Source organism: Zingiber officinale, chromosome 3B (genome assembly GCF_018446385.1).
Source record: "Zingiber officinale cultivar Zhangliang chromosome 3B, Zo_v1.1, whole genome shotgun sequence".
NCBI classification, from domain to species: domain Eukaryota; kingdom Viridiplantae; phylum Streptophyta; class Magnoliopsida; order Zingiberales; family Zingiberaceae; genus Zingiber; species Zingiber officinale.
The window spans coordinates 128,751,897-128,777,460 of record NC_055991.1 but is presented as its reverse complement, the minus strand read 5'-3'; the positions used below and the strand labels follow the sequence as shown (position 1 = coordinate 128,777,460).

The following is a 25,564-nucleotide window of genomic DNA, read 5'->3' as shown; positions in this document are numbered from 1 at the left end:
GGGTAAACATAAACCTGATCCCCGGATATATGATGAAGCACTCCAAGATATAGATGCAGCATCTTAGCAAAAGGCGATGAATTCCGAAATAGAATCTATGTATTCTAATAAGGTCTGGGAGCTTGTAGAACCACCAGATGGTGTAAAAGTCGTTGGATGCAAGTGGATCTACAAAAGGAAAAGAGAGACAGACGGGAAGGTAGAAACCTTCAAGGCAAAGCTTGTTGCGAAAGGGTACACTCAGAAAGAGGGAATCGACTATGAGGAGACCTTTTCGCCAATAGCTATGCTAAATTCTATCCAGATACTCTTATCCATTGCTACTCATATGGATTATGAGATTTTGCAAATGGATGTCAAGACAGCTTTCCTCAACGGAAGTTTTGAAGAAAATATCCATATGAAGCAACCAGAAGGGTTCATTGAAAAGGGCAAAGAGCATCTAGTGTGTAAGCTGAATCGGTCCATTTATGGACTGAAGCAAGCTTCAAGATCTTGGAACATCTGGTTTAATGAAGTAATCCAGTCATATAGATTTATTCAGTGTCCGGATGAGTCTTGTGTATACAAGAAGTGTAACGAAAATGTGGTGGTATTTCTTGTACTATACGTAGATGATATTTTGTTAATTGGTAATAATGTCAAAGTGTTATCATACATAAGGGTATGACTGTCCAAACAATTCAATATGAAGGCTTAGGAGAATGTGCACACATCCTTGGGATCAAAGTCATAAGGGATCGGAAGAAAAGGATGTTGTGCCTATCCCAAGCTTCATATATAGATACAATCCTTGTTCGTTTTAGCATGCAAAACTCCAAGAAAGGTTTCTTACCTTTTAGTCATGGAGTAGCTTTATCTAAAGAGATGTCTCCAAAGACATCAAAGGAGATAGAGGACATGAAGGTAGTTCCTTATGCTTCGGCTGTGGGAAGCCTAATGTATGCAATGCTGTGCAAGAGACCTGATATCTATTTTACCGTGGGCATGGTTAGCAGATATCAGAGTAACCCTGGACAAGGACATTGGACTGCTGTAAAGCATATATTGAAGTACCTGAGAAGGACTAGAGATTATATGCTAGTTTACCAAGCAGACGATTTGCTCCCTGTGGGTTACACTGATTCGGATTTCCAATCAGATAGGGACAACAGTAAGTCTACATCAGGCTATGTGTTTACCCTAGGAGGTGGAGCCATTGCATGGAGGAGTGTCAAGCAGAAATGCGTTTCAGACTCAACCTAGAAGCTGAGTGTGTGGCAGCCTCTGAGACAGCCAAAGAAGCTGTATGGCTCAGAAACTTCCTAATGGACTTAGATGTGATTCCTGATTTGCCCAAAATCATCACAATTTATTGTGATAATAGCGGTGCAGTTGCAAACTCGAAGGAACCACGAGCTCATAAGGCGAGTAAACATATAAAGCGTAAGTACCACCTGATACGAGACATCGTCAAGCGAGGAAAAGTTATCGTCGTCAAGATTGCATCAGTAGATAACCTGGCAGATCCTTTCACTAAGGCCCTTCCAGCGAAAGCTTTTGATCAGCATGTGGAGGGGATGTGAATCAGATGTATGGCAACAGATATGGCAGCTTAGTCTTTTAGTATAAGTGGGAGATTGTTAGAGTGTATACTAAAAGCCTAGCTTTTGTAAACATTTATTTTTGAAATAAAAGAATCGCATTGGTCAAATGTCTATATTTATTTGTTAAGTGTAGTTGTTCAATTAATTTATATCATAGATAACATGGTGTGTGGTGTCACACACAGAAGATCGTGTTATCAGTTCTTTATAAATTATAAATAGTTGCTCACGACTAAAATGGAAAGGAACAAACCGTTGGAATAGTCGTAGTGTAATTAGGTATTAGCTTATCTTGACTAATAAATTACACTAATACACTCTAAGTGTATTGAGTAGGACCATTTAAGGTAAGTTCTTTTTATACTGACTTAATAAAAGAACTAGACCTCAGTTATTATGGAAGTGTGTGCTCTTAATCCTAATATAATACCAAACACATATATTTAGTATTTATTTCTTTGACTTATCAAAGGGTGAGATTTAGCTCGATAAATAAATAGGTCCGATAAGTTGGGAAATGATATTACTTATAGTGTGTGTTGTTGATTATAGAAGGAAACTGTGTCCTAGTTATCTAGGTTGAGAATGTCCCCAAGAGGAGCTCATAAGGATTGTCATGTTAAACCCTGCAGGTGAACTTAGTCCGACATGACAATGAGGTTGAGGGGTACTACTCTTGGACTAAGACATTAATTAAAATGAGTTATCAGTAACTCAATTAATTAGTGGACATTCGATATCTTAAACACAGGGAGACTAACACACTCATGATAAGAAGGAGCTCATAATGTAATTTGGGATTGGTGCGGTAGTGCAATAATAACTCTCTAGTGGAATGAGTTATTGTTAATAAACTTGAGTTGTGTGTCAGGGCGAACACGGGATACTGAAGCTCATTGGAAGGCCAAAATAATTTTCTCCTCTAGGTCCCTGTCATAGCCTCATTAAAGCCTCAAGTCCATCCAAATAAAAGTCCATCTTGGTGTCCAAGAAGGGGGCCGACCCAAGTCTTGGTGACCAAGCCAAGGGCCGACCACCATCTCCTCAAGAGGGTCGGCCCTTTGCTTGTTGCCCAAGCAAAGGAGGGGTCGACCACAATAATTCAAAATAAGGAGGGGTGTTTTGAATTTTTAGAATCTTCTCTTTGTAGATATCTACAAGTTTTAAAAGAGAGATTTTAAAATTAAAAACTTTCATTATTTGAATTAGGTCACATGGTTTAAAAGAAAGTTTAAAAATTTGAAAACTTTCTTTTTTTAACCATCCTCATGATTTTTAGAAAAAAGGAAGATAAGTTTTAAATTTGAAACTTTTTATTTTTGTAACCATGTTAAAAAAAGAAAATTTTAGAAGAGAAGTTTTAATTTTTAAAACCTAGTTTTAAATTTTAAAACTTTCCTTTTTTGACATCCACAAAAGGAAAGAGATCTTGTAAAATTTTATAAGAGGATTTCTTCTTTTATAAAATTTTATAAATTTTTTTCTCTTCATGATGATGTGGTCGGCCACCCTTGCTTGGTGTCGGCCATTAAAAGCAAGGGGCCGGCCATTAAAAACATTGAATTAATCAAGAGAAAAAAAAAAGGAAAAATAAAAGGGGAAAGGGAAAAACAAGAAGATGATTTTAATTTTTTGTAAAAATTATTCCTTATTTGTCTTGGGCAAGTATTAAAAAAGAAGGGGAGGAGAGACCTCATAAGATATCAATTCTTATTCTCTTGTTGGAGCTCTCTATTGTGGTTGACCCTCTCTACCTTCCCTTTCCCCTTGCTCTCTTTGGTTCCTTGGTGGTTGTGGTGGCCGAATACTAGAAGGAGGAGGAACTTTTGGGTGGTGTTCATCTTGGAGGATCGTCGCCCACACGACGTCCAAGAGGAGGCGAGAAATACGGCAGAAGATCTCGAGGTTATTAGCATACAAAAAAGAGCTATAACTAGTAATTATCTTCCGCATCATACTAGTTCTTCTTTGTTATAATACCAAACACAAGAGGCATATGATTCTAGAGTTTCGGATTTGTTTCGAAGTTGTGTTTTTTTTTGTTTTTCGAATTTGTGATTCGATTGTTCTTTTTTTGTTAAACCTAGAGTTATATAAGGAAATTAAATATTAGCTTTCCTTAAAAGGTTTTGTCTAGGAAGTGGTGGTTGCTCCCATATCCAAGAAGGCCTAGTGCCTCGCCATGTTTAACCTGGAAGCCAATTTTGGAAATTAATATTTAATTGAATTTATAACATAGGTGGATTTGAATCAATAGTGTTAATTTCCGCTTGCGATCCAATTCTAAACCATTAAGAACAGATAAGTTAAATTTGGAATCAATAATGTTAAGTTCCGTTTGCGATTCCTAATTTAACTTCTAAAGAACACAATAGGTTGTTTAGGAAAAGTTCGACACGTGTATAAAATTTTTGTATAGTGGAACCGATACGATCTTCTTAGGACCAACCAACAATTGGTATCAGAGCTAGGGTTTGCATTTGTGTGTTTAGTTTTCAAATAGATTATGCACATGTCATACATAATTTAGGTAGGATAATAGTAGGATGTGCTAACTTTGTGGTTGCAGGCTCCAACTATTATGACATATAGATATTGTGTGTGATTGGACCCTTGGACAAATGTCAAGCGGGACGTTAAACCCTTGTCTACGCAAATCAACCGTCAAGTGGCTACATTAAATCCTTGTCTACACAAATCAACCGTCGAGCGATGACGTTAAACCCTTATCTACGCAAATCAATCGTCCAACGGAGACGTTAAACCCTTATCTACGTAAATCAGCGGTTGAGTGGCGACCTTAAACCCTGGTCTTCGTCAACGGTCGAGCGACGACCTTAAACCCATGTCTTCATTAACGATCGAGCGGCAACCTTAAACCCAAGTCTTCACCAACAGCCAAGCGGTGGCTATAAACCCAAGTCTACAACGAATAATGACTAATCTGCCACTCTAAAACTAAATCTATGACAAATGAAGAGGAACGACGAATATATAAATTGAGAATAAGGCTGACCAAGAAGCGTGCTGCTCGAAGAAGTAACAGTTTCCACTAATGTAAAGTCGTTCGGTAGCTTTGGAGTGATTGTTCGGGCAAGATAGTGCCTGGTTACATCGACGATCAGACAAACATGGAACCATACTTAGAAATTTCTCACAAAACGTAAGTGGTTTATAGTCCCACTCGAGTTGAGCGACGATGCATGAATAGATGCGATGACCAAGAAAGCAAAGGAATGCTGAGCGGCGACGCGTGGCGATTCTTGAATAGAAATATTCAAATGAACAAAGGTATGCCGAACGGGTGATCTTGCATTTCCACTTAGAAAAATTTTATAAGATATCAAGGGATAGCACAAAAAGAGACAAACTTTGCAAGAGGCAGTTCACTCGATGTAATTCAACATATCATTGGGCAGTGACTTGGTCAGCTTGTCCCGACTGATGACCTTGTTGGTTAGAGTGGCAAGGATATGGCTGTCGCCCTTCAGCTGGTCGAGCGTCCCATTGATGACGAGGTTGAAAAGGCGGAGGGCCCGGTTGGTGAGTCGTTGAAAGGGTCCGAGAGGAGGTAGTCCCGCTTCAGAAGCTCAAACCGGCTTGACTCAGCGCCTTGATAAACCTCTAAAGTTGTTCGGGAGGCCTCCAGTTCGACTTTCATGGAAGCCAATGTGGCATCCTTAGCATCCAACTCTTCTTGCACCGCTGCCTTCTCCGCCAATCGGCTATCCCGCTCAACCTTCAGTGTTGCTTCTGCCTCCTTTAGACTCTGAGCTACGACCTGAGCTTCTTTGTTCTTGAGCTCTAAATCCCGATGGCTCGGAGCTTCCTGGTGTTGACCGAATGGATCTTCGCTTCGAAGGAGTTGGCCTGCTTATTGAGCCGCGCCAATTGCGAAGCCTGCTCGGCGCTTTTGCCCCTCTCTACCTCCATCAGCTCGGAGCTCTTTTGCAGATTGGCCTTGAGCTGTGCCACTTCGGTAGTTAGCTAATCCAAGTGCACCTGGTAAGTCGCCGATTGGCCGCTCGGAGCCCGCAGCTGCTAGACTTCATGCTCTAAAAAAGTGAGCCTTTGGCACGTGGTTAGGCTCTCTACCCGATATTGCAATGACCAAGGAGTGGTAAGAGCCGAGTGGATAAAAACAAGCAAACACAAAGGTAAGATACATACCCCAGTGGACATCTGGGTATGACTATTCGCGAGCTCCCCTGGAGAAGTGGACATATGGGTATGACCGTCGTGCAGGATCGTGCATCAACCCATATTTACGTGAGCGACCCTTGGATCCTTATCTGGTGCTCAGGGGTACGACATACGACGTCATCTGTGTAGGATCGAAAAGAATTTAGATATCTCCACAATGGTATGATATTGTCCACTTTGGGCCTAAGCCCTCATGGTTTTGCTCTTAGGCTCTACCTAAAAGGCCTCATGCCAATGGAGATATCTTTTCTCTTATAAACTCATGATCTTTCCCATGTGTTTTCAATGTGGGACTATGTTTGCAACCCCAACAGTCTGGACCGCGCCACTCATCTATCGACAATTGGATGATTGCCGTTATTTGTCTTTGGCCACTCGGACTAGAGGGCTCTGAAGTAGCTCTGCCCATAGAGTGGGGCGTTGGAGCCGGTTGGAGGCAAGACACTTGGGCCGCCGACAATGATTGTGGCGGCATGAAGGCAACCAAAGGTGCACAAACGGTCCCCAGTGGCAGCTTAGACAACGATGGCATCAGGTCGGATGACACTGAGGTGTGGAGCATTGTGGCTCCTTGCTTGGGAAGAGCAGGCGTGGATGTCTCGCCCCGCTCGGAGGAAGGTCATGAGATGACTTGTGTTGGAATCTGCAGGGCAGAAGTTACAAAACGGGAGGACGCTTCTGCCTGATGCCTCTTACGGTGTTGCAGGGGTTCGCCCGAAGTGGCCGATTCAAAAGCTATCATGATCAACAGCATCGAGGGTCGTTCGGGAGGAAGGTCCACTGTTGCGGCCGCTGCGTCGCTCGCCGTTGTCTGACTTCTCCCTCCTTCGCTAGCTGGCACTTGCGTTCCTTCGGCTCCGTTTAACGGATCCTCATGGGAGCTGACCGACTACAGGCTACGACTCTCCAGCTTGGCCACTACCGCAACATTGATCTCAGCATTCGCGAGTTTGCTCTTGCCAGCCAGACGCACCCTTAACATGATGCGAGCTGTAAAAAAAAAGCAAAATCAATTAGATTCAAGGATGAAGGGAAGAAAGAGCATACATAGGCTGGACGAAACTCGTGTGCTAATCGGGCTCAAGCCGAACACGTAAAGGACGTCTTGTAGCAGCAATCAATGAATGTGGTAGTTTTGACTAGCCAAACTCGAAGCTGCCTAGAGATAGTCATATCGACTTTTATATTTCCTGAGTGAGAGGGGATTTCTCACCTCTAGCTGTCAGGCGGTCGGGAAGTCTGGCCGCTCGGGAAAACGAAGGAAGAAATAGTTGTCCTTCCAATGCTTATTGAAGGACGACATTTTATCAAAGAAAACCAAGCTCACTCGGGCTTGGAACAAAAGGTCCCCGACTCGGATAATTTGAGGCAATAAAAATAATGAAAAGCTCGAGGGGTCAAAAGAATATCGTGTAAATAGAACAAAATTATGACTCCGCATAGCAATCTAAAAGAGTTCAGCACTAATTGTTTGAGGGAAATATGAAAGTATTTATAAATAGTAAAGAATAATGGATGAATAAGAAAATGAAGGTCGACAGTAAACTGATCTATAAAGAAATATAAAAAAAAATCCGATGATGATTCGTGTGGCCATGCCACCTGATTGATTTTTATTTACGTATTTTTCTTGCTACGCAGATCGTGTCTATTGTAACTTTGGAAGGTTGAAACATGTGATAAAAGGTAATTCGCTCGCCCCAGCGCCCCCGCCAACCTGTCCCTAGGTCAACACGGAAGAGGTAAATCATGGATCGCTACTAGCCATTAGTGTAAATGGTCAAGACATGGGAGAGGTTATACTCGGTCACGTTGAGTTTCGACCCCAAGATCTCATGTGGTAACATGAATCAACGCATACAAAATTTGAGAATAGGAAATATCATTTTCTTTTATATAACCTACGTAATCTATTTTCTCTATAAATTTCATAGATTGAACCGGTCACCGCTAAGGTTAAGTTGGGTTTATTATTTTTTTCTCTTCCATATTTCTTTTTAGTACGTATGTTAATTTTTTTTTATAATCATAATATCTACAAATTTTACCTGTGTTTACTTTTTAGTGATTTTTCTCCAAACCAAACCAGATTAACCTTCAATTCTCGGTTTAACTGATCAAACCTGTAGATCCGGTCTAGTCGTTTCACCTTGTGACCTACTCTTCATCTTTGTATGACATTAATGTTTCCATGCTAGTTTGTGAAGACCAACTTTCGGTTCGCATTCCATAGTAATCAGGCTCGCATTTGTTTTAGCAGGTGGACAAGACAACATCATTATAATATTTGCATAGTAAAATCACGAATATGCATCGTGAATGTTGCATGCGATTAGGTGCTACGGCTGCTTTGGCAACCATCAATTAATGTGATTGTCCTTTACTATTGAGACTCTCATTTACATTAGGCAGTCGGCAGGAGCATTCCAATTGTAAAATTAAATGTTTACAAAACCATTGCAATTAACTCACAATTCATTTTTCACTCACTTCTTTTCCCGTTAATCCATTTGTGTTTCTTCTTTTCCTCTAGATTTTCAAAATTTACAGCACTGACAACGAGAGCAGAGCTTTGCATCAAAACCAAATGTGACCAATACAGAGAAGTTATTACACAACCAACACAAGTACCAAATACTGCAATTAGTTGAATCTATTTCTCATTCATCCAAGAAATTAATTTTACAACAATCTATTTACAAAATACAATGTTCATGTCCCTACCCAATCTCATTATTTTCCAACAAATTACTGGTTAAATACCTGATTCCAACCACTCAGCTTTCTGGTAAAGTCGAAGTGATACAAGCACTTCTCCATTGTATCAATCGCATCGTGGAAATCAGATTTCTTAACAAGAATGATGGGGAAACTTTACATTATAATTTGAAACACAGAATCACAAAATCGAGGAATCTTTTCAGAACATTGGCAGCAAAATGATTTGCTACAACTTTAAAAGCTTAGATACAAAATATGCTCATTATCACTATAATAAAATAAGAAAATGAGGAATAATATACAAACTTAAGTATTGGATGAGGAGGATGTTATCAGCATCAAGTCAAATCATCTTCTCTGCGGCAGCCTCACAAAAAAGCTTTTAGAGCATTGACAGTTTTCTCCGGCCTAAATTTATTCCACAATCAAATTGTTAGAAATGAAGCAAGACAAATAATTAGAAGAAAGAGATCGTAGCATCCCCCTAAACTAAGAAGTATTGTATAGAAAATAGTTAAAAGGGAATCTCATTGCCACCCCTTCATGAAAGAGTTAATTAAAAGCACTAATTTATTATATTATTTGTGAGCCTTTGATATCCTAGTTAATAGACCCAACACAGCCACCGTCCATCCAGTCCATATTACTAGGAAAAAATATGAATGATTTACCCCACAGCAATACTAAGATGTGTCATTGCTATCTCAAAAGATGATGAAGCCATGACAAATTACACTATCAAGTACTGGTCTGCAATTACTTCAATAACACAAAATGCATCATGTTAAAGTACCAGTCCTCCTGTGGCATATGACCAGCTCCTTCAATTTTCATTATCTCTACAGCATCAGGATTTCCCTTTTGAAATTCTTCTGCTTCTGAAAATTTGAGATGCTTGTCTGCCACTCCCCATGCAACCAAAACAGGCTTGTCCCAACTGCCGTTATTTAATTCAGGAATCATTTTTAAATAGATATAGAAAATAAAGAAACCTTGAATTGCTACTTTGAGTTTACTGTGCTACATTTGAAAAAATTGTTGCTTTTGGACCAGAAACTATCCATTATTATTGAAATTGACCCTAAAGAAGCCTTTAAAAAAAAATTTCACAAAATAGTAAGATGATAAGAGATGTTGCACGATTATGTTTCTGCATAAAAGATGAGCATGTAGCTGGATTATTGGAGTAGTCTAATTGAAGTGTGATGGAGTGATATGAGGGTTGAGCTAATCATGAAATTGCCAATAGTGCAGACATACACCCCAGCCCTGAATTATTTCCAACATTTGTGGCTTTCCTATCCTGACAATCATATGCCAACCAATCAAGTACTATGGCGATCAGACCTAGAGTCTACTGATCAAGACTTATTTGGTATTTTGTGAACCAAATTGGTCTTCTCATCCAATCTTAGTTAACAATGAAACATGCTATGTGTCATTTGTGTTTGATATGACACTATTTCGACCTGTAAGTATGCTCTAGACTTCTTACCTTACAAAGGAGGAGTAAATAATCTTGTGTGGCAATGCATGCAATGTACATTATCAGCAATGACATATTTAGATCTCTCACTGTGCCACCATATACATATTTAATTTTCTTAAACCACAAATCGACCACTTGTCCAAGAATGAGAGACATTGCAGTTGGTGAAGATTGACAAATTCGACAACTATTTTGACTGCTAGAAGATGTAAATCCAAAACTAATTGCATCATAAGAAACTACAATACGTCCTTCTAAACAAATAAACTAAGGAAACTGAAATAAGTAATTAAATAATCAAAATATTAGAATATCTAAAATCAGTGGACTAGAAGTTTAGAGACATTTAAATGATTATTGTCATAAGAAGACTAAACCATGGTTTTGCAAAATGAGATAGATTTGGAACTCCTTAGCCAGATAGAACAATTGCTCAAAAGCTTGAGAAAAGAATTAGTAAAGTTCACCTATTGAATGAAAATCCAGTAACTATCCGACTTAATACATCTGCAAAGTTTGCTTTCTTTGCTGCTTCTAACAATGCTAAGGAGAAAAAGAAAACAAATTTGGTCAAAAGCATTTAAATAATCCAAAAAAGAATTGTCTGGCAATTTACAGATAGGAGTTCTTTTTTTTTTAATTGAAAGAACACCTGATTTTGGCAAAACACAGTCTGAGCCTTCAGAATGACTACTTTCAAAACAGAAAACTAATAAAAAGAATTGTTTAGGGTGATATTGAATCATGTAATATCCTATGATAAAAGGCAAACATGGGGCCTGCTGTGGATATCCAAATTTGGATTGGTCTTCTTCCAGTAAATCACCTTTATATTATATATTGAACCTAAAATCTCCCCTTGATAGGAGAAACTTTGAGTTTAACAATGTCACCAAACAACTATAGATGTTGATAGTTGCTGTCATTATTTTGATAAAGGGATAATCTGCATAATTGATATCCCTAGCAGTACAAATGTAGGTTGGGTCTCTCGTGATAGCTATGCTTTCTTTATTCATGATTGCACTCTTTACCCATTTTTGAGTCTATCCACAGAGCACACAAAGTTAACTTGCACTAATATTTTGTATATGCAAATTTCATTTAGCATATAATCTTCTACATTTTTTGGTAAGATAAAAGCAATATTTGAATATTTGAATAAAAACTCGGATGCTTAAAGTAAAACTTCACTGAAAAATTAAACATTCAGCAGAGAACAGCAAGATGCTACACCTTCCCCATGGATAATTAGCAATTTTCTTTAGAGTATTTAGTTATTGATAACATAGACAAACTCATTCACCTCTTATCTCTGTATTTTTTATTCATCCCCTCGTACTCATATCTGACACCAAATATCAGCACAGACGCTACTAAGTCCACACTCAACAATCTCAGTAATCTATAAATTTTATGATAAAACTGTGTTGAGCACTTAGATCTACTCCTATATTGGACTCTTGTAGCTAAATCCAAGTAACATTTATCACACGTGCTTAAATGAGATACAATAGAACAGACTAAAAATAAGACCTTCATCAGGTGATGGCACAACAAATATTAGAGCCGTAAGTGGACCAAATTTCCCAAGTGTTTGTTTTAATCAGTGTGGTCCAGTTTTTTAAATCACGTTCCTGTCTCCTTCCACAAGATCTATTAGCTTCAGATATTAAATCATCAAACCTAGTCTCAAGAGTTAAGAAAAATACAACTACATACATCCGTTCTTGTTTAACATAACAGAATAATATCTTTATTTTATATTTTCAATTTGCACTATAGCGATCGTCAAAAGATTAATAAACCAAGGAAACAATTGCACTGATAAGCAAATGTGGCTATTGGTACCAATATTGAAACTCCACAAATAGAAAGGAATCACAATGATATGGGTTCCAATCTGCCACACCAAATAAAATTAAATAATTCTCAATTGAGTATGGTAGTGCAATATCATGCTGGGTTAAACCAATAGCAATGATCAGTAAGTATAAGCTATGTTATACAAGAAACTTACCGTTAAAACTATTGTATGCCATTATGGATATCAGACAGATTATCAGCCATAGTTACAACTTTACAATTATAGAATAAATTTTATTAATATCAGACTATGAACCTTCATTATCCTCGTCAGTGGCAGTGTTTCAGCAGATGAATTATAAATGGAAGTTACTATTTTTTTTTTTGAAAGAATTCAACTAGACAGTTAACAATCTCATAGTGTATCAATTTATGATTTTTTTTATAGAAAATTTAGGTATGAATTCTAGTATTATGCTCGGAACTTTGCTGTTCAAGATCTTACACACTTTATATCAACTTCTCACTGTTAGCAAAAAACAATAATAATTAAGGGGCATGCGAGTAAATCATGGATACAAACCAAATCCAGGTCCACCACTTGAAAGATACGGCAATCGATACACATCAGCCTTTTCTGACTTCAAGACATATCTGTTAAATTGTCACACAGCAATTCCTCATATATGATGGCATAAGGATGATGGTTTAGCACAAGGTACAGACTGTCAATATACAAGAAACTGATACTTGCCAAAGTCAAGTAGAATACCAAGGGTTGAAGAAATTTTTACAGACTGTTTGAAAGAAGTGTTAAATAAAATAAAAACTTGGTGCAATGCATAATGTACTCTTATGCCTAAATCTTAGGTAAAATTAGTTATGTCTAGAGGATATAACTACATGTGTGATATCCCTATTTATGATGTTGAAAAGATACCAATTCTTGCTTGCTGTCAAAACACCATAGGTAACTGCTTCCCACCACTTCACACTCCCATGTCAAATTAGAACTTGCACAAGTCCCTCTACCAGCCTACCTCTGAATGAACTTGATCTCCTTCTAGAATTGTGAGTTCCTCTCCTTGCTGCAAACACAATCTCTCTGTTCTAAACTTACATCGCCACACAAAGCTTCCCCTCCACTGCCATTATTCCCCACTTTTCTTTTGTAATTCTCACAACAAACTTTATCCTTTATAATCAACATATTTGCTGCCTCCATAACCTCCTTAACCTCCATCCCTCCTCCCTCGAGTGACTTGGAAAAGAATAACTAGAGGTATCAATGTGCTTGGGCATGACCCATGCCCGCCTTAGACAAATAACTAAATAAGAGCCAAGTCATGCTTGTGTCAGCACAAACTGACCAAGACTTGGCCAAACCTTTTTTTTTAATATTCAAATTATTTTAAAATTACAAATAAATTAAAAAAACATTAAAATTGATATTTTTTAAATAAAAGTAAAATCTTGTGATTAACAATGTTTTATTTTAAAAAGGGCAAAAGAATATGCGGGTTGGACTACGCCCATGAGCCATGCTGTTCCACATCCCTACTTGTCTGAGCACAGTCTGCCCCATGGGTTGCTTCCCCATTAATAACTTTGCATAATCAACTCAGTCAGGCATTTGTGTCCAAAGTAAGAGTTTATAAGACTTTCACCCAACCTAAGTTCCAATGTAAAGTAAATTGATAGGTACTATTGTGCATCCTTCTCCACTAATACTCCTGATTATAAGTTTCCCTCTGGCCTAATTCACCAGACATCAGAAATTTTGGATATATAGAAAGAGAAGGTCCATTAGCAAACTTTTGCACAGTTCAATGCTGGAGAACTTTGCCTTTATGGTAGACGAATTTTGCTTTCAACAATAATAAAAGAAAAAATGACCTATCACTAGCAATATAAGTTTATTGGAATAGTGGAATGATATGATATCCATATATCCAAACCCAAATAGTTGAATGACATGATATCCTTTATCCTTCAGTATGTAAAATTTGTTAATGCTTCAAAATCAATGTTGAATAACTTGAATTCAAATAAATGCAAAACAACACACATACGGGCTACCAGCTTCAATGAATCGCTCAGCTATAATTGCATTCTGACATGTAAATTCACCATAAAGAGGGATCCTAAAACAATAAATATATACATAGCGTTAGCCGAAGAAGAGTAGATAGTTAAGATGTTAACAAGTGAAAGTGGATTATGCAAAAAAAAATATATTAATTGATCCAAGGAAAAATTGTCTATTACAGTCCCTCCAATGTCACAAGTAGAATCGTAGAAACATATATGAATTAACAAAAATACATAAGGAAAAGATGATAGACAAGAACAAGGCCACCATCTTCTGTCTCTTTTTATCAAAGTATAATATGTTTTAGACTTCCTTTTTTGCATTGTTGTTTGCAAAATGATTCCTCTGTCTGCAATTCTGGGTTCAATTTAGAAAATATTCTACATAGTTCAAATCGCCATCGCTTTCTTGAAGACAGTATGCTTTCATTACTATGAGATAAAAGAGAACCATCTTTGACCAAATGGCCTAAAGGTAACAGAACCCAGAGAGTATCATAATGAAAATTGGCCTATCTAAAGGTAAAAAATTGAACAAAGAGCTCTAAAATTCATGAAAAGGATGCAACAACATAACCAAAAGAGAAAAATACATTAAAAAACATCAATTGAAGTCTAACCTTAATTTCTGAAACAATCCAGGTAAAGGAGATGAATTGGTCAATGGACTATTAAGAATCACAAGCTTGGAAATCTTGCTCGAGTTATTCAAAGCCCAAGTCAATCCATATGAACCAACAAGGAATCCCTATGAGCATATAAAAAGATAATGTTTATTAGTGACAAAATATTAGTGATACATGCAACAGCACATAAGAGAAGTCTAGCATTACAAAGTTACTGATATGTGAACCAGATTAAGTTAGATATATTAGTGTCCAAAACAGCATGAAGAAATGCATATTGTGTAAAAAACTAAAAGAATGAACAAAGGTCAAATTTTATCAATATCGCAAGAAAAAAAAAAACGTTGACTTTCCTTGGATATATAAACATAAAAATTAGTTAATATGTCTTTATATAACATTTTTTTTGAGTCGGGATGAAAACTTTTGATATTATTTCTTGGTTTCACATTAACCTAGCCATTTCACATTAAAAGAATGAACATACTAGTGTTAGAATAATTAGAATAATGCTATTTTCATGTATATGGCTAACATGTTATTGTGTTTCAATCAAAACTATTTATTGCTCCACTTCAACCAAGATAGAATGGGCTTAAGGGAGTGAATCTCAGTTTTGTATATCAACAATTTTCCATGTTTACAATTTGAGAGCCTAGTTTGCATTCTGAAACACAGTAAAAATGTTAGGTTACCAGCATATGAATATTAAAGAGCCAAGTTAAAAAAGATGTATGCTGCAATCATTTACTTGCTGACGCAAATTTCAATAATTATTATTACTTGATTATTCATAAGAATAAACTTAAAACTTAAGCAGCCCATCATTAAGAAGAATAGTAGGCAGTTAAGTGCAGGAGAAATAATCTGTAGTTTCCTATTTGAACCTGAACAACCAAGAAGAAAGGTGAGCGTATATTGAGTGTGCCAAGAAGCTCATCAAGTACCTTGTGGAATTCATTTTCTGCATTACAGAAACTATACTAAACACAACACTTATATTTAAGCATGTATGAAAAATTAAGCACCAGAAACCTGTATACGAAAATCCATAGCCTGGTTGAGGTTTATCACTGAAACCAAATCCTATCCAATCAGGGGCAAAGCAATGGTAACCAGCATCAGCCATCTGATGAAAAGCAATAGGCAATCAGTAGAATGGAGCCCAGCAGCAAATATAAATTCATACATATTTACAGAAGTTATTTCTCATTCTCTTCTTTCTTCTTTTCTATCATTTTTCTTTTGATAATTCATTTAACTGATGCTATGTAAACATGCATGCTCAGATGTGCACAAATTTTCAAAAAGGTATATAAGCTCAAGTGCATGGTTATGCAATGTAAATCCACATGCCAAACTTGCACATGCTATAGAATTCACATCATAAATAATACAATTGTTCCCATAGACTGATAGAGAGAAACCTATATTCTGAAACATGAACAACGGTGGAGACACAAGTATTCAAATCAATGGACAAGTAAAAGAAGAATATGGCAGTTTGTGAATTAGGGCATTTGATAGCTATTTTTAATTCCACTGCACTTTATACTTCTATTGGTCACAACTCACAACTGCTGCTATTCAAAAGGTAAGCTATCTCCACTATGCATCTAATCATTCATTTTGTTTCTTTCAAATACTTGACTCCCACCTTCATGAGCTTGCTATCTCTAATGAAGGAAAATGATTCTAATGGATAAAGAGCTAGGATATGATGAGGATCCCAGTAACCTTCTAGGACTACACAAGTTGTAATGAACTAAAATGACATGCAATATGGTGCAAGTATGACTGGAAAATGTCTTGAATGAATTAAATAACCCAACAATGAGGTGCCTTCTTGAAAAATTGGTTAAGTTGTTCAGAAGAAGTACAAAAATAAATGTGCATAGAAGAAGTTTCCAAATGGATAACCACTTGGGAATCTCCCCACTTGAAGCCAATTTCCACCATTGGATGCCAATATATTGTATGAAATGTCAATTCAAGCAGACAATATTTCACTGTAATCAATTTTGATATCGAAGCAGAACCTCTGATAAACCACTCTGGTTTCCTTTTTCTCAAAAGGGATAACATACAACAATAAGTCTCAAATCCAGTTTGAAAAGACGTACGAGGTTCATCTTCCTTACTCATCTTAATCTAGTTGTATCTTGACAACGCATCAAGATAGTCATGTTGCCCAGTAATTGATCCATCCCAAAGAGTAATTACAACCTTTCATGTACACTTAATTTACAATTGTAAACTCATCGTACATCCTCCATCTTCCATTCAACTTCTACACTATTACTCATTATCTAACTAAGTTGAGAGCTATCTCCCATACTCTACATCAGCAACTTTCCACCAAGGATGACAATTCATGTCATGTTGTACTAATCATGTTAAAAATTAGTGACATTTGGGTCAATATACAATTATACAAAATAATATAAACTAATTATATGGATTTAAAAAATAATTTTATAATGTTCAAGATTAATTAAGCAGTGACAACAAAAAAATTTAAGCGTTGTCAATTGACATAAGTTGTGTCCTATTATTGAGTCGTGCTTAATATTGCCTACTCTACTTATCACCTTCCATTAATATACATTTTTCTATTTTTTGCTAACTCTGATGCTTTTGTTGGACTAGTATATGACTAGAATGTAGGTGCAACCTTTACTTAGTGATACGTTGACCTATTCCTAGAATGTATCCACAGGCCAAACTAACAAGTCTTAATACTCTTTTAACTCCACCAATGTTTGGTTAACCCATAATCCAAGTGTGAGCACAGTTTTACTGCCTTATCCTCCTTTCTAGACATCAATTCCACCTCCGGAGTTCCCCTTATTCCAACCTAAGAGTGAATTTTACATAAGCTCCTCCCGTGCACTTTGGACTTCCTGAATTCAACTTTGGTGTCTTTGAAAACCTATACTTTCTTAATTGTTGCTTATTTTAATAAACTAAGAATTTTGATTGACTCCTACCCACTCCCCTTGGGGTTAGGAGCATCTTGATCATATGATTTTGGGTACCATGGTTCTTATTTTATTTAGAATAAGCGTGTTCAAATCATATTGCATTCTCACAGCAAGTCAACCAAAAACGTTCACCCTAAAGGTTCTGATGAATGGCTCCTCCCTGGCTAGCCTTACATTAAACAAATCAGTCCATCCCCAAGTCTGAACAGTACTGCTTGTGAATGCAAACTTAAGATAACATCAGCATCAGAATTAATGAAGGTGAGCTTTTAGCTATAATCCTTAATCAAAGGCCAACCTCCTTGCAGATGTGAGCAGTTCTAGTTTGCTTATCTCAATCAAAAAATTTAGTAGTAACTACTATTAGAGACAATTTTCCTATTCCAGCAGTTTAATCTATGATTTATTCAAGAACAGAACCATACAGAATAATATAATCGATTAAAAAATTGTGTGGACAGGATAAACTGGTTGCCATTTTGTAAGATCATCAACACAAGTAGAATCATTATTCTTAGGAAGTTAGGCATGAGAAAAAAATATCGAAAAATATTGCCATAAGCACCACCACCAAACAAACCTGAGACATTACTTCTCGATAGCTAAATGATTGAGTTGGAGCCCCATGGATAAATAAGATTGTTCCACGGGTGTTGGACGATCCTAGTAGCGCAATATCAGTAAGATAAATGTTACAAGGGTAAATGAATTTACTTGAAATTTGAAATGATGTGATAGTGTTTAAAAATGTAATATTAGCGATCAAATAATGTCATAGAAGCAGCAAGTGGATTCACAAAAAACATGAAGTTTCTATTGCAAGTATATAAAACAAAGGTGCCACAGACTACACTACAAAGATTTAATGGCAATGTATTGCAGTCTCTTAAATTGGGGATTTCATATCTAAAATTGAGCAGTTCCATTGAAGTTGTTTAAAAATTTCATACGTACCTTGATTACTTAAGATGTAAATATTCTCTTGCAGCAAGTTATAGTTATAGGAGAAATTAAAATGGTTTTTATTCAAATTAGTAGAAGTGAGCACTTTTAAAGAAATTATCCACTTTTCAATAAACTAGGATAAGTGAGGTATATAATAGGCATACTAAAGGTGATGGGACATTCTTTTAAAAATAATTAAAGTAGGTGTATCCATCGATGACCTAAAATATAAAGGGCACCCTTTTGACTTTTAGCCATTAAATCAATTAAAAATAAGAATAAAAAATATAAAAAATAAGATTAGTCTCTTTATTCTTTTAATTAAAAAGAATCCCACCATACTATGACGACATTATACCACAACGTTAAAGATATATGCAAACTATCCATGACAAATCCTGACTTAGGTGGGACTCACGGGTAAAGACCTTGTCAGGCAATAGACTCCAAGGTTGAGGGAACTGACTTTATCAACAGGCACGGGCTAATCCATAGTACCAATATCAGACTTGAGATACTGACTCAGGATTACCCAGAGCATAACACCAGCCTGGATTAGACCCAAGTCCCAAGGTTAAAAAGAAATCTGAATGAGAAATGAGATTTTGAACTGTTTGTGACCTCTCGACACAATAAATCAAGATGTATAATCCATGAGCAAAAGAAGCATACCAGTTTCTCTAACAAACCATCGAAATTTTCCAGATTTGACGTAAGATCCATATTCTTTCCCCTTGTCTTCTATTCTCTGGTTAACAAAATGCAAAATACATTATTGAATAATCTGTAAATAAAAATAGCAGCTTACTCACATATGACAAAAGGGTGTATCCTATATATATATATATATATATATATGTGCACACAAAAGCTAATATGAGAAGGGAATAAATACAAGCCTCAGTAGCATTAAACTATAAAACAAGTATATGTCAACGTCATGCGTCTATCATTTGTTATAAACTGAAGCAGCAACTCAGCAACAAGAAATTGCTTATGCACTAAGATCAACATGTGCTGTAAAGCCCATAAACCAATGTAAACGCTATATAAAAGACTATGCAACTCTTCTATTGATTATAGATCAATTCTGAACTTTTCACATAACACCAGTAAATAGGGCACTCATCCATGAAGTGTAGGAAATGGGGAAAGTGGGAACGTGGGAACATGCCCACGTTCCCCACTACTCTTAATGGAAAAGTCCATTATACCCCTGGGTTATTTCTCTTTATAAGGGGTGCGTCCAAGGATCATTCGGCAAGAATCTTGAGGAGAGATAAGAAAGAGAGAAGGAGAACATCTGAGACGGTGGGATTTGGTTCTTGGAATTGCGGAGAACTTTCCGATCCTGTGATCGTTCTTCCGACAGCGAGTATTGTCGTCATCAATTGCAGATCTGCGGGAGATCGTTGTAAGCATTTACCGTTTTAATTCGTTTTAATTCATGCATTTAGAATTATCAACAATGGTATCAAAGCACATAATTAGTTCTAAATGCATGACAAATCTCCTGTTTAAAATCGTTGCCCCTTCTTTTTGCTCTTGTTTGTTGCCGCTCCGATCGATTTTATTGCCTGCTGCCAACACATGGCAAGATCGGGTCCATGTCGCGAACTTCCCCAATTGCTAACGTCGTAGGCCTTGAGAGACACCCACGGAGTTTGTCTCCGATTTTGTCTCCGATGGTGGATGGCGGCAACGATCCAATTCCGGCGATGACATCAAGGTTGGCCGACGGATTGCTCATGGTCACCTCTCATTGCGACCCGTGTTCGTCGCGGGTAAGGTGGTGTGCAGTTGTTGAGGTGGCGTGTATGGGATCGTGCGGCAAAGAAAACAAGAAAAAGATAAAGATGAAGTTTCTATTTTGATTTTTTCAAAACAAAAACGGAAAAAAAAACATGGCGGTGCTATGATATGTTCACAGAGATAAGGATTTAAAAACAAAAAAAAAGGAATTGCCACATGCAATTAAATAAAAAAAAATCGAAACCTTTTGGTTTTGAATTGTTTTTCATGAATTTTTTTTTTTAAGCTTATGTGTTTAAAAAATATTTATATATATATATATATATATATATATATAAATTATGCATGTTGGAATTAATTAAAATTAGGATTATTGGTCCAATTTTAATTAACTATGTTGGTTTAACCAAATTAATTTAGTCCACTTAGACCCGATTTATATTAAACTATTGGTTGATTTAATTGAACCAATTTGATCCAAACCTGAATCAATTTGGGTTGATTAATTGGGCTTGGACCAAATATGATCAAATTGTTGGTGCAACCTTAGGTCAAGGTTGACCTGGTTGACCCGACTCGAGGTGACTTGACTCGAGTTGTATTTTGATGTTTGACTTGGGAAGATTGTCGGTGCAACCTTAGGTCAAGGTTGACCTAGTTGAGTTGCATGTTGATGTTTGACACTCGTGAGAAAGTTGTATTCTTGATGTTTGACAAGAATAGGTGTTTGGAAGATTGTAGGTGCAACCTTAGGTCAAGGTTGACCTGGTTGACCTGATTCGGGAAAAGTCCAAGCAGGAAGCTTGGCACGCGAAAAGTCCAAGTATGGAGACTTGGCACTGGAAAAGTCCAAGCAGGGAGCTTGGCACGCGAGAAGTCCAAGTGTGGAGACTTGGCACGGGAAAAGTCCAAGTATGGAGACTTGGCACTGGAAAAGTCCAAGTATGGAGACTTGGCAGGAGAAGTCCGCAGGAGCTTGCACGAGGAAAGACCTAACGGGATGTTAGGCGGTGGAAAAGTCCAGTGAGTGAAGCCAGGGGAAAGTCCTAACTGGATAGGCGGTTGGAAATCCTGGTGAGTGAAGCAGTGAGAAAGTCCTAACTGGATGTTAGGCGGTGTGGAAATCCTGGTGAGTTGGAAAGTCCGGTGAGTGAAGCCGAGCAAGGAAAATCCAGATGGGTGATCGGACATCGGTGTTAGAAGTCCAGTGAGTGAAGCTTGGCATATGGAGTCGGAGAGGGCTCGTTTCTCCGAACTAGGTTAGAGAGGGCACTCTAAACTGGGAGTTGGATCGGTCTGCAGACCCCATGAAACTCAGAGTTTCTGATCGGTCAGTGACCGATCGATTCCACCGCAGCATATCTGGAGTTCTGATCGGTCCTCAACCGATCAGCGACGCATCGTGAAGAAGAGCACTGATCGGTCCAGGACCGATCAGGTGCCGATCGGTCTCCACCCGATCGAGACGAGTGCGCCACTGGAGAGCTGGATCGTCTGGGACCGATCAAGACAGGCTGATCGGTCCCCACGACCATCGCAGTTTGCATCGATCAGCCGTCGATCGGTTCAGTTTCAGCCGTTGCGCAACGCCAGTTTCTTCATTGTCTTCTTCGGTATAAAGGGGTCGAGAGCCGCAACAACACTTCTTCCTCTTCCTCTCTGCGACAGAGCTGCTGTCGTGCTTGAGCTTTGTTGAGCTCTTCTTCGCAAGCTTCGCGTGAGCTTCATTCCACGATTGGATCCGAGAAGCTGCTGCTTCACCGGGTGAAGTTGTTGCTTCATCTGGGCCTTAAGTCGACAACGAGAAGGCAAGCTAGTGTTGTTGCATTCATATTGTCTTGTATTTCTTGTTGTATCTCGTGTACTCTTTGCTTGCTGTTGCAAGATTTTGTGGCGAGGTTTTTCCACCCAGAAGGAGTATATTTTAGCCGGGTTTCCGGGGATTCATCCACCGACGGATTGACAGGGCTCGTCCACCTTACGGACACGCCGAGGAGTAGGAGTATCATCTCCGAACCTCGTACATCGCTGTGTTAAGGTTTGATATTCTTCCTTTCGTTTCTAGTTTATTTTTCCGCTGCGCTAACGAAGTGTAGGAAGAAACGCGAGCGATTTGGGGTCGGCTATTCACACCCCCCCTCTCTAGCCGTACAAAGGATCCTAACACAAATGACCAGATTTGTTCTATTGGAGATTTGATCAATTGATTATAATTGTTCTAATTGGTCAGACTTAAGCCAATGGGCATTGGTTTGATCAAACGGACGTAAGTTTGATCAATAAGTCTGAAATTGGGTGAAATGGACTTAGATCAAATAGTAATACAACATAGGTACAAAGATCTTTATCCAATTTGATCAGTTCTAATTGTGGATAATGGACCAAGGCACCAAGCTTAGGATCTGGATTCTTAATCAACTGATCCAATGGGTCAGTCGACTTAGACTCCTGAAAATCAAGAAGATTTATTTTTCTTAATTTATTATATTGGTACTATGCCTGTATAAATTGAATTAAACTGGTTTTGTACTGACTTATTTAATTTTAATTTTTCAGATGGCACGGACGATTACCACATTGATTCGTCGCGAAGTGCGACGAAATCAGCTCAGGGAGGAAATTCAAGAGATAGAGTATAACTCTACTTATGGAGTCGGCAGACACATTGGACGACTTGATGATCTATTTTGGAAACTTGAGCGAGAAAAGTTTCCGGTCCTGAACAGTTATAGGATCTGGGCTTTGATGCGTTCATTGCCAGAAAATCCTAGGATGATAGCAGACTATATTTGGGGGTATCTTATGGCTATGTATGATTCGGTCTATGAAGCATAACTAAGAAAGCAACTGATTAAAATGAATAGATTCTAGCTAAAAAGGAAGATTAAATATATTTACATCTTTTGATGTTATTCACTGGTCGACCAATTTCTGTTATGTATAGAAATGAATGTGAATATTGGATAGAGAACATGTTCTTGGCATAATGGTCATTATAAGAGATTAGAGATGTTCATATTAATGTAAATGAAAATTATTTAATCTGGGTAAATAGCAAGACATGGATATCTCCAAGATAATGGTTGTATGTCACTTGAAAATTGGATGGATCCTGAATAAAGGCTATGTGCCACCAGAAAAAAGGCTATATGTCATGCAGAGTGTGTCTCTAATTTATTTGAGCGGCTAAGTAAAGTGTAACAACTTTGTTTGCATTGATTGCTCAGAGAGCGACTATGTAAGATGTAACAATCTTCTTAGCAACTATCGCTCAGTGTGTTTGATGTCGCACGAACCATTTTCTCTAAGTATGGATTGGATGCTCTATTATGGTCTTTGTGACCAAACTCTCAAATAGTCTATGTGACTTATTAGGTCTTTGTGACCAACCTCTCAAATAATTTGTGTGACTTATTAGGCCTTTATGACTAACTAGTCTTTGTGACTTACCTGAATGAACTAGTCTTAGTGGCTTATTTTGGACGAGTGGGAGATGTAGGAAATGGGGAAAGTAGGAACGTGGGAACATGCCCACGTTCCCCACTACTCTTAATGGAAAAGTCCATTATACCCCTGGGTTATTTCCCTTTTTAAGGGGTGCGTCCAAGGATCATTCGGCAAGAATCTTGAGGAGAGATAAGAAAGAGAGGAGAACATCTGAGACGGTGAGATTTGGTTCATGGAATTTCGGAGAGCTTTCCGATCCTGTGATCGTTCTTCCGACAGTGAATCTTGTCGTCGTCGATTGCAGATCTGCGGGAGATCACTGTAAGTATTTACCGTTTTAATTCGTTTTAATTCATGCATTTAGAATAATCAACATGAAGAACCTTGTCTGATATATAATCTCCCTTTCTTAGCCTCGTCAGCACTAAGCAGTACTAGTATACAACCTTGGTAAATGTTATAGTTTGTGAGCTGATAAAAAACCCAACCTTACAACGATGAAAAAAGAAGAACGAAAAAAAAAACAGATCATTCGCCTCGTTGATTCACGTTTTTAGCGACAAATTCAATAGTAAGGAGGTGGGTGAGAAGAGATTACAGTACATAAAGCATCTGGCCGACGTTTCCATCCTCAGCAGGAGATTCTGGCAACTGGATGGCACTACGGCTCGACGGGTTGTCTGTCACGAATCCGAACGGATTGAAAGAGGGCTTATCCTCATCCTCCCCAGCCGTGCCCTTGCTCTTCTCTCCAATTCCGTCACTGCCGCAGACAACCTCCATTATTCTTCTCCGGGGAAGCGACAAACTCCTGTTTCCTCCGCGACGGAGTCCGAGATGAGAAAGCGAAGAGGAGCAAAGAGAGGCGGAAAAGAGAGAAGCAGAAGCCATGCCCCTTCTCTCGACTCCACACCAACTGTTGAGGCCGTAACCAATCAATTTGAAAACGGAGAAATAGAGGCTCACACATCGCCAGACGGATGCTTGAATCTCGATCGCTGGAAAGGATTGTGGCTCGGGAGAAGCAACGGCTGCTTTGCAAATCTGCGGCCAGAAACCAATTTCAGCACGAAGGCATGGTAGAATATTGTTTTGGCTGGTTTATGGAATAGGCAAAATTTTAAACAAGTGCAGTGCAATTAAAGATGGGCGAAAAAAAAAAAAGATGATACCGTCCCCGTTAGCCTCGTAGTCAAGGGGACGGTGTCATCTGTTAAGGGCCTTTTAGTGCCCTTATATTTGCTGGAAGGAGGCAAACTACTGGACATTTGCCGACGGGCACGGGGCGGCGATACTCATGGTATTTTTATTTGGGACGTATTTTATTTGATAATTTTCTAGATGTTAAATATCATTGTATGTGTCATTTTTTTTATTGACAATGAAAACGCATCACATTGTAGCAGAGTAATATTTTATAATTTAATGAATTTTCTACAATTGGATGGTTAAGAGATTATGCGTGGTTAAACTTTTCACAACTTATTAATCTTATTAATGGATATAAGCCTTTTGGTAAGAATAGTTTATCCGTATAAACTTAATGTTTTTATTTGGACATCTTGTTTGGGCTTGTGAATTTATTTGTTTGGGAAATCCATGGTTTTAAATTTTTGAAGTGGATAATGACAAGAATGGATTGAAACCATAGTATGGGCTAATGAACATAGTTGGGGGCATTCGTCCTAATACCACGGTCCTTTATAAGGAGAGAACATTCATCCTAATATCACGGTCCTTTATAAGGAGAGATCAAACACTCAACATAAGAGAGATCATGCCCTTAGCAAGATATTTTATACCATTGAAAATTAACCCCTAAATCTAATGAAACACTCGACATAAGAGAGATCATGCCCTTAGCAAGATATTTTATACCATTGAAAATTAACCCCTAAATCTAATGAAACAATC

The 25,564-nt window shown here is 37.9% G+C and overlaps 1 protein-coding gene across 2 annotated transcripts; it reads right to left on the bottom strand.

The window, feature by feature from the left end:
• Positions 1-8,688: 8,688 nt before the first annotated feature.
• Positions 8,689-24,761, bottom strand: LOC121967682 (cis-3-alkyl-4-alkyloxetan-2-one decarboxylase-like). Of its 2 annotated transcripts, XM_042518054.1 has the most exons (11): positions 24,254-24,759; positions 19,124-19,199; positions 18,087-18,169; positions 15,558-15,651; positions 15,410-15,486; positions 14,517-14,644; positions 13,878-13,949; positions 12,389-12,459; positions 10,467-10,542; positions 9,304-9,447; positions 8,689-8,918 (listed from the first exon to the last, which is right to left on the bottom strand). In XM_042518054.1, exons 1-11 carry the CDS (start codon positions 24,539-24,541, stop codon positions 8,879-8,881), a joined length of 1,149 nt encoding a protein of 382 aa, XP_042373988.1. In that variant the 5' UTR covers positions 24,542-24,759; the 3' UTR covers positions 8,689-8,878. The 2 variants fall into 2 exon arrangements, with proteins under 2 accessions (XP_042373988.1, XP_042373989.1); XM_042518055.1 differs by lacking the exon at positions 18,087-18,169 and having other exon boundaries at positions 24,254-24,761.
• Between the last annotated feature and the right edge of the window lie 803 nt (positions 24,762-25,564).

Coding starts and splice junctions, on each gene's coding strand:
- LOC121967682 (XM_042518054.1), bottom strand. CDS start 24,541: ATGGCTTCTGCTTCTCTCTTTTCCGCCTCTCTTTGCTCCTCTTCGCTT. Junction 13,950..14,516: donor GGATTGTTTCAGAAATTAAG/GTTAGACTTCAA, acceptor TTATTGTTTTAG/GATCCCTCTTTATGGTGAAT. Junction 9,448..10,466: donor ACTGGATTTTCATTCAATAG/GTGAACTTTACT, acceptor AAATAACGGCAG/TTGGGACAAGCCTGTTTTGG.